This window comes from Lathyrus oleraceus, chromosome 6 (assembly GCF_024323335.1).
Source record: "Lathyrus oleraceus cultivar Zhongwan6 chromosome 6, CAAS_Psat_ZW6_1.0, whole genome shotgun sequence".
In the NCBI taxonomy this organism is placed as follows: Eukaryota; Viridiplantae; Streptophyta; class Magnoliopsida; order Fabales; family Fabaceae; genus Lathyrus; species Lathyrus oleraceus.
In genome coordinates, this window is record NC_066584.1 from 497029816 (window position 1) to 497039565 (window position 9750).

General features: G+C 33.8%; 1 protein-coding gene across 1 annotated transcript; it reads left to right on the forward strand.

Moving 5' to 3' along the window:
* On the forward strand, window positions 1–3656 carry LOC127098446 (protein SEEDLING PLASTID DEVELOPMENT 1). Its single transcript, XM_051037045.1, has 9 exons — window positions 1–707; window positions 931–1145; window positions 1257–1407; window positions 1498–1689; window positions 2066–2228; window positions 2313–2578; window positions 2681–2857; window positions 2947–3108; window positions 3185–3656. The coding sequence occupies exons 1-9, from the start codon at window positions 270–272 to the stop codon at window positions 3485–3487; spliced, it is 2067 nt and encodes a 688-aa protein (XP_050893002.1). The 5' UTR covers window positions 1–269; the 3' UTR covers window positions 3488–3656.
* Window positions 3657–9750: the final 6094 nt, after the last annotated feature.

Consider the following 9750-nt stretch of genomic DNA (forward strand, 5'->3'; position numbering starts at 1 on the left):
ATGATCGGCGAAAATATGTATTTGTGTGGTGATTATAGCTCGTTCGTCGTTTGAGTGTTTTTTTGATACTTTGATTCTTCCAATAATACCAACCCCAACCGCTTAACGGCATTCACATATTTCATCTTCACACACAAAAAAGATACCAAAGAATCTTCCCTCTTCTTATTTCCATTCTTCCATTCTTCAAATAACTATAACAACAACAACAAAACTCAAACAAACACTTAACAAAAACATTAACACACACACAAACACATAGGAAGAAAATGAGAGCAATAAATTCGCATGTTGTCTTAATTGATCTTCACTCCACCTCATGGCAAAGAAACAACACCAACAACAACAAAACACACTTTCTATTTCCCACCACTCTGATCCACCGTTCAACACGACCCAAACCGATTCGATCCTTGAATCCGTATCCACCTTCTCCCCAAATTCGCCGTCCCTCTGATCGATACCCTCTCCGGAATGGATCACTGCCGTCGGTTTCGCAAACCGGAACCACCATTGAGCTTGATATGTTTCTCGAGCTTCTTCCTCTTCAGATGAGGATGGAATTGTATAGGCACCGGGAGATTGGAGGACTCATAGAAGTCGTTATGGATTTAGGTAGAAAGCCTCTTGCTAGGTTTCCTTCCGGTGATTGGGTTATTTCTCAACAACCCATCAACCATAGCGATTTACAACACGCCATTTCCAAGGTTCTTTTCTTTTTTTCCACTTTTTATTTATTTTTCATTTATTACTAAGTGCTTTGTTTATTTGGAAATTGTTGACTTGTGATTATTAAATTCATTGTGGATTTTTATGTGGGGTCCAAAGCCTTTATTAAATTTACATTCCAATAGATTAGTCTTTTTTGTGTCATTGTTAGTTTCTGCAACTGCTACTAGTACTACCCAATGGTTATATTGATTGTTATAGGTTGGTGAGTTTTCGGATGACAACCGATCTGGTATTGATAGCTCTTTGCATCGAATAAGTGCGATTCGGAATCGTCAGAGGCAGATCATCGGGCTTACATGTCGGGTTGGTCGAGCGGTGAGTGGCAGTGCTGAAATTATACGTGATCTGGTTGAGGGAGGAGGTTCTATATTGGTTATTGGACCTCCTGGTGTTGGTAAAACTACCTTAATCAGGTCAAGTTTTTTCGTTTTTTTTTCCGTGTGTATCTATTAGTTCGTCTTCGTCTGTATGTCGAAAGGTTTACTATGCAAATGCGCTGAACTGAAGAAGCTTTCGTTGTGCAGAGAGACTGCTAGGATGCTGGCAGATGAGTTCATGAAGCGCGTTGTAATAGTCGATACGTCCAATGAAATTGGAGGGGACGGAGATGTTCCTCATGCAGGCATAGGAAGGGCAAGGAGGATGCAAGTTCCAAATGTGAATATGCAGCACAGTGTTAGTACTAATCTCAGTCATTTGGCTTAATCGTTTTGTTGTTAATTTGCAATCTAATATTCGGTGATGCCGTTTTGTCTATTTGTGCAGGTTATGATTGAAGCGGTTGAAAATCACATGCCTCAGACCATTATAATCGATGAAATCGGAACAGAACTTGAAGCATTAGCAGCTAGTACCATTGCTCAAAGAGGAGTCCAATTGGTTGGAACAGCACATGGAACAACCATTGACAGCATAATGAAAAATCCTTATCTTCAGATCCTTGTTGGTGGCATAGAGGTGCCAACTCAAAAGCTACTTTTATTTATTCTCCTTCAAGTTTATGATGAAGAATGGTTGATCATGGGTCTCTATAGATAAACAACTTATTTGCAGCTTATAGCATAACGGCTTATCAAAATTTTGTGACACTGTTTGGACGACCTTTTCAAATATCATAAGCTGTATTGAAAAGCTCGTCCAAACAGGATCACAAAGCTTATATCAGTAGATAAGCTCAAATAGGTCAATTCAAATAGACCCTAAATAGACATCCATTCCGTCCCCGCCTTCTTTCAAAAATTGAATCAATCTAAATTTTTTGTAGTAATCTAAATTAAATATGTATAGGGTGTTTGTCCGCATAGTGATGTTTATCGATCATTTATTTGAATAGAGTGTAACCCTTGGGGACGATGAAGCCAGGAAAAGGAAAGTGCAGAAGACGATTCTTGAAAGGAAAGGACCTCCTACGTTTACGTGCGCTGTTGAGATGATATCCAAAACTGAATGCCGTGTTCATCGTAGATTAGATGCAACTGTGGATGCCATTTTGGCAGGTATTCCTCATCTTCTATAATGTTATTTCTTAGTTCATATCTTAGTTATTTGGATTGTAATTTGACTAGAAAACTTTGTTGCAGGAAAACCTCCGGTATTTGAACTCCGTCATTGGGATGATTTTTCCAATGATTCGGTGAAGCATGCTCCAATACCTGAAGAAAATCATGAAGAAACACCTGATTTAAATTTAAATTTAAATTTAAACTTAACTAACAATAATACCATGAGTTTTGACAGAGAGTATGGCGAGGATGATAAATACTACTCTCCCACTCGATTCAACAAATGGCGTAATAACCGATCTGTGATCAAGAGGAGTTCACCAATGCAAGTGTACACTTGCAATGTAATAATGGATCTCTCTCATTTTCCATTAGCAAATTTCATAAAATGTTTCTTATTTTATTTCTAACCATGCACTGTTTTTCTTGTTGGATGATGAATTTAGATGCTTGAAGCTGATCTAAAACAAGTAACAAAAGTGATGGGGTTCGAAGATTTACTAGATATAACCGATGACATTGGAAGTGCTGACGCGATTCTCGCGTCCAGTTCTGAGTTACGACAGAACCCATGGATCCGTGGTGCGGCAAAATTCCACCAGTTACCTGTATTTGTTCTCAAGGTGCCCTTTTGCCATAGCTACACCCTTTCAGTCACTGCTTTGGCGCAGTCTCCTTTTTCCTTATACGAAATTTTGTTCCTTTCTTGCAGTCCAATACCATGGCACGGATGCTAAAGGCCGTAAAAATGATCCTTGGGCTAGAATCCTTTGGCCCCATGACAAAGAAGCCATCAAACGAATCTCCGGATATTGAAATTGAGGATGAAGAACCAAAACGAAAACCGTCTCTGGAAGAGATTGATGCCTTGGAGGTACCGCCTTTTTCTGATAAGCCGCTTCTGTAATTTTGACATTATTATAAATTTTTTATTCTTATTCTTATGACAGGAGGTTCGGCTAGCAATAGAGTACATAGTGATTCCTGGCGGAGAGGCCGTTGAACTTCTTCCGAGACGTTCTGAGATTATCGACAGGCAGCTTGAACTCGTGCAAAGCTATCAGTTAGCTGCTGAAAAGTCAGGTACGGATCAAAACACGAGGTTGCAGATTCTTCCCTTGAGGGTTAGTGCCAAAACCTCCTCGAAAACTGGTTCTGTTTCTCGCAAGAAAAGAAGTTCTACCTCAGAAGCTTCTGCTGGTGGTGGCGGCAATGGTGTCACTGTCTCTAGGCTTCCTATTTTACCAGAATAATTCAAAGTTTTCTCCCATTCTAACATATTTCTCTCCATTGGTTTGTACATGTATGTATGTAATAACATGTACAGTCATGCAAGTGCTGTAAAACTGTAAATAATTTGTATTTTGTTCATCCACAGAAAATATAATGATTTCACTTCTGAAATCATGTTGAATCATACAAGCTCTCTGATAAGCTCTTAAGACTTCAAAACGTATCATGTTGATCATTTCATCTAATTAGCGATGAAAAAACTCAAAAATCCATCGTTAATGTAATCAGTAAAAATTCAACTGATACACATAACACTTACGTTTCCAACAGAAAAATTGTTATAAGAGTGTCAATCTAATACACTAAGCTTATATGTCCTACTAATAGAATGTGTTTTCAAGTGTCGACGTAAGACGTTCAAACTTATGTGCCTCACTAATGGATTGTTATGTTAAGGTGTTGACTTGAGTAAGTCTCCTTTATTGAAATTTTTAGATTTAAGTTTTATGTTGAACATGTTTGCAACTCTGAATTTTACATTGTATTGGGTTCGATTTGGACTTTTTTGATATGTCTACTCAAATTGATGCAGATGTGAGTTTGACAAGATCCAATTCACCAGATCCACAAACTAGTTTGACAAGTGTTTTATGCGTTGAGAATTGGAGTGTAGTGTGGTACACCCACAATACTCTCATGAGCTCCTCTAGCCACTATCCTTTTGCTTGATACAACTTTTTTCTTTATTTTATTGAGGATGATTTTGCTGGCTAATTCAACACGTTCGTTTTATGGATCTATGTGTTTACATGTATAAAGTTGATGATCCTGCTGAGAACCCTTCTAACATTTTGATGACGACAACACTAATGATTGTTGAAGTCGTTGGTAATAGTTTTTCAACTCTCTGATGTTGGTGATCAAACATAAAGACATATCAATCCTTATAAAGTAGGAGACTTTAAGATTCTTGTGAAGTGCTTATATGATTGATATATTTGGAAAAAGGATCTTGAAAGCCTCAAAATTGTGAAAGAGAGGAAGTGTGAAAGCTCGCTTGATCGTGTCTGTTGTTACTTATGATGAATCGAATTGATGCCGTGTTGTTGTTACTACTCTCAAGAGTGCGATATTGCTGGAAAATTGAGTTGGGTTCTTGATATTAACTAGTCTTAAATCTCAGGGTGGTTCTTGAACTTTGTCGGAAAAAGTTATGTTTGGTTATTGAGATTAGCCAATAAAATATATAGTCGGTTCGTTAGCTCAACTTAGGTAAAAACTTTCTTTTTGGTTGAGGATAAGTTATTGTAAAATTTCTAGATCAACTTATATCAAGGTTCATGGGTATAACTTGTAAAAGCTCAAGTTTATAGTCAAAACTTAAGAAGATCTCTTGGGGACAGGAGTAGGCTAATGTTCGGCCGAACTTGGATAAATTACTGGTGTCATCTCTTTAAATCCTTATCTCTTATTTTATTCTATTTACTTTCCGTTGTTTTACTCTGGTCTTTAAAAATACTAACACAATTCCCTTTTTAAGTAACAAATCCTTAAATTTAATCGTGGATTTTGAATACCATAATTCATCCCCCTCTTATGTTTAAAGTCACTTCTCCAATACATTTGTTTTTAGCTGTTACATGGAGGAGAAATCTATCTTGATTTTAATATCGTTGTAAAAATCTTAGAGCCGACTCACTAGCTGAGTTTCATTATCTAGGATGATTAAAATAGGCAGAGTGTGCCAGCAAAAAGTGTTCTTCTAGAAAATATTTTTTTTTTCAGTAGTGATATATGACAAGGGTTCAAACACTATCCCTTTAGAGAAGTAATTGATTAACCAATGATGTATAGCCCCTCATATGACGAAGGGCCACAAGGTCACAACCTCATGTAAGATATCAGATGATGAATATGATTGATTGGTGAACTATTGGTATTTTCAAGCTTTTGAATGGTTTCCTTTCAATATGATTGTATGGTTGACCAATAGTATTAGGAACTAACCGGTGATATTTAAGGCTAATGTTCTATCCCTATAGTGATTTTCACACGCTCCTTCATGAGGTACCATGTCTCATTCTCTTCCATACATAGGGATTAGGTAAAATGGTATATTGGGATACAACACACTTAACTTTTCGAGCTTCTTTCTTGTTGTATGTTAATTTTTATTCAAGATGTAGTCTCGTAGCTCTTTGATCCATGTTGGTGACTTCTTGGCAAGTGTACTGATAGTGTCACAGTAATAAAATATTGAATCCACAAGACTGCTTTTTTAACGAGACAAAAAGTATGCAATGCGTAGAAAATAGTAAAGGGAGGAGAGGGGTTTCGGATTTCAAAGCGAAAATAAACAAAGAGTTCAAATAGAATTATGGAAGCGGTCAGGTTGTGTATAGAATCCCCTATTTCTCTATTGTTGATGTTTGAAACATAAATACTATTCATCTTCTATTTTATTGGTCTATCTTCAACACCTCCATTATAATTTTTAATATTTGAGTTTGAGGTTAGTTGTTGTATTCATTATCCTTAACCCAATTATCAAAATCATTTAAACTTTAGTTTTGTTAGGTATGTTTTCAATCCCGTCAATTAATTCCCCACAAATCTCATGTATTTGATCTGTTTTCGGTGAATGATTTTTACTTAAAGAATTTTAGTAAGCAATGATGAAATTTAACTCAACATATAAGATTTTCTTTTGATATTGAAAGAGTTGATTTATTTTTTAAGGAAATATGAGAAATTCATATGATTGATTTAACATTAAGGCTCGGATAGTAGCATTATGTATCATTCAAGCCTAAGCCCAAACCCGAAGTGATTCGAGCCAACCGAACATTAGACGGCAGGTGCAAGCACTAAAAAGGAGATAAAAATAGAATTTTTAAGTCACTGCTACAATTTTTTTCTTCTCTCTAACTCGTACGTTCTTTTTTTCCGTCTCTCTCACTCTCAAATTCTTTATTTCTTCTACTCTTTCTCTTTCCTTTTCTTTCTTTCTTCTTCTCTTTTGTGTTTATATATATATATATATATATATATAATATATATATATATAATTCCTTTCTCTTTTTTTCTTTGTTTCTTCTCTCTCACTCTCAGGCTCTTCTCTTCTTCTACTCTTCTCTTTCCTTTTCTTTCTTTCTTCTTCTTTATTCATTATTCTTTCTTTTTCTTCTTCTCTTTCCAATTTTTTCTCTAAATATATAGTTTAATTATCTCATTACCAGACACCACGACATTTGTATAGTATCCTGCCTATTTCATTCAACTATATATATCCTCCCTCAAATGAAATGGTTGAAAACCAAAAAAAATGCAATTAACTTGGAAGAGGGTGAAAACAAATATACATTATGCATGCGCAGACACTTGTGTTACGTTGAAGTATATCTCTAGCATTCATCATAAAATAAAATTTGTCCTGAGCTATTATCATGAAAATTATACAAGAGATGTCAAAAAAGAGAAAAAACTTTATAGTAAAGCAAATTATTCTTATCATTTTTTTTGAATTCGAATGAGTCATGTAAAAGATATGTGAATGACATAGTTTTATTTCTTATATGGTGGTGTTCAACATACATCGTGTTGTGGGTCAAACATTGGGAATTCATCACCAGTTCCATAAGATCAAAAATGTTGATTGCAATACTGTGAGATTTGAATAACTTGAATGTTGATTGTAATACTGTGAGATTTGAATAACTTTCTAATTACAATACTGTAAACTAGAATTCTACTTCTAATTACAATATAAAAGATGTTTAATACTAGAAGATGTTCTACTGTATAGGTTATAATCTAGTTTCCATGATATTAAAATGTCAGTCAAAGAACTAAGTCTTAGTTATAATGATCTTAGAGGTATAACCAATACAACTTGCAATGTTACAAACAAAAATTTATTAATATATAGTATAACTTACAAGACATTTTGTGATTAAGATATGTCTTTCTTCTCTCCTTACCTTTTTGGGAAATTTATATGTTAAAAGACAAGGCATTTTATATGCCTCTTGTCAAATGTGGTTTAAAAATAATATATATGTTTGATTATTGTCTCACAAAATTGAGTTTAACAATTACAATAAACAACATGCTTTAGAAATATAATTTGTATATTGCTTTGTCTCGATTGATGTTACAACGTCCTTAAGTAATACAATAGTTTTGCTAAATTTTTTACTTGGATATTTGAAATTCGTGATTTACATGGAGTTTAACATATACAAAATTGTGTTGTTTTTCATATTTGTAATTCATAATTTACTTGGAGATATTAAATAACTAATAAAATATTATATAAGTTTCATGGAAATAATCAAGTTTTTTCCAGAAGTTCTTATTATACTAAATTTACTGATAAAAAGGTTTTTACTTCAAAATCCATGTATGACACAAGCTTCTGGGTTCTATTAAGATATGCTCACTGCTAATATACCATTACATTTGATTTTGAGAGTGTCATTCATTTGCTATTTACAACCAGAACACTCTCACTATAAAAAACAATTTTTAATATTTAACTTTTTTCAGGAGTGTATGGTGAGCCTTTCTCTGGCAAGTTCCACAAGCATTTTGCGATAGGATATGGCGTCCTTATAAATTTTAAAGCATTAACTATTCTTTTAGTTAAGCTATTCATATTTTTAAGCTTCGATGACATTGACAAGCAATTACTCGACTACTCCGAGAGAAAAAGTCGGTGAGTCAACATATGACTCATCTGTGTCGCTTCAACACACTCAAACTCAATGTTGTTATGGTTCTATGAGTTTGAAAATGGAGATACAGTTCATAGCTTGCCATGCAAGCATTCATTTTATAAGCAATCCTTGCTCCAATATTTATTAAAATTCACTTTTATCTGCCAGACTTGCAAGACAAATATTTGAGATACAATATATTAATGTAAGATTTTGAAATTTATTTTAGTACGAGTATTTTGTCTTAAACTAATTAAATATTTATGTTTTTTATTTTCTTTTATTAATCTGATATTTAGAATAGTTTTTGTTTGATTGAATGATTGTTTAGAAAATACTCATGTTTTTCCTGTAAAAATTCTCTGGTTAGAAAATCTGGTAATGAATTTTTAATTCCTTGAATATGCTCGATTTCAAAATCAAAACAAGAAAGTAATGCTTGCCACCTAGCAAATATATGTTTTGAAATTAAATTTTTAACATCCTTTTGTAAAACACTTTGTGCAGCTTTGCAATCTGTTTTTAATAAAAATGTTTTTGAAAACAAGTCATCTTGAAATTTTGTAATACACAAAACAATAGATAAAATTTCTTTTTTAATAGTACTATAGTTTAATTGAGCTGGGTTCCAAGTTTCAGAATAATATCTGACCACTTGTTCCTTTTCTGTGCCAAGAAGTATTTGTTTTAGAACTCCTCCAAAGCCTATGTCTGAGGCATCGCTTTCAACAATAAGGTTGGCACTAGGATCATGTATCCCTAAACAGGGTAATTTTTTAACTATTTTCTTTAGTTGTAAAACACTTTGGGTCATTGAATCATCCCAAGGAGGAGGATTCTTCCTAAGTCTCTTGAATAATGGTATACAAATGGTTCTTAAGTTGGGTATAAAGTCAGCCACATAATTTATACAACCTAAGAATCTTTGCAATTGGATTTTATCCTTTAGCTCATCTGGAAATTTATTAATAAATTCTAAAGATTTACTAATGGGGGTATACATACCTTGGGAAATATCAAAACCCAAAAATCTTACTTTAGATTGAAATATTTTAAGTTTCTTTTCAGACAAGACTAACCTATTCTCTTTAATTATCTCATAAAATAGGTTCATATGTTGTATATGCTGATTTATAGAATCTGAAAATACTAATATGTCATCTAAATAGACTATGATAAAGTGCGAGTAATCATTAAATATAGTATTCATAATATTTTGAAACTCGGAAGGAGCATTTTTTAATCCTAAAGGCATGACATTCCATTCATAGTGACCAAAGGGCACCACAAAAGCGGTTTTATATTTATCTTCTTCCTTTAATTGTATTTGATAATATCCAGATTTAAGATCAAACTTTGAAAATATACTTTTATTATGTAATCTGTTTATCAAATCATTTTTATTAGGTATGGGATACCTAATCCATTGTAATGCTTTATTTAAGGGTTTGTAATTTATTACTAACCGAGGACTTCCTCTTTCTAGCTCAGAAGCATTGGTAACATAGAAAGCGGAGCAACTCCAAGGAGACTTACTGGGCCTAATCAATCCTTTGTCTAAGAAA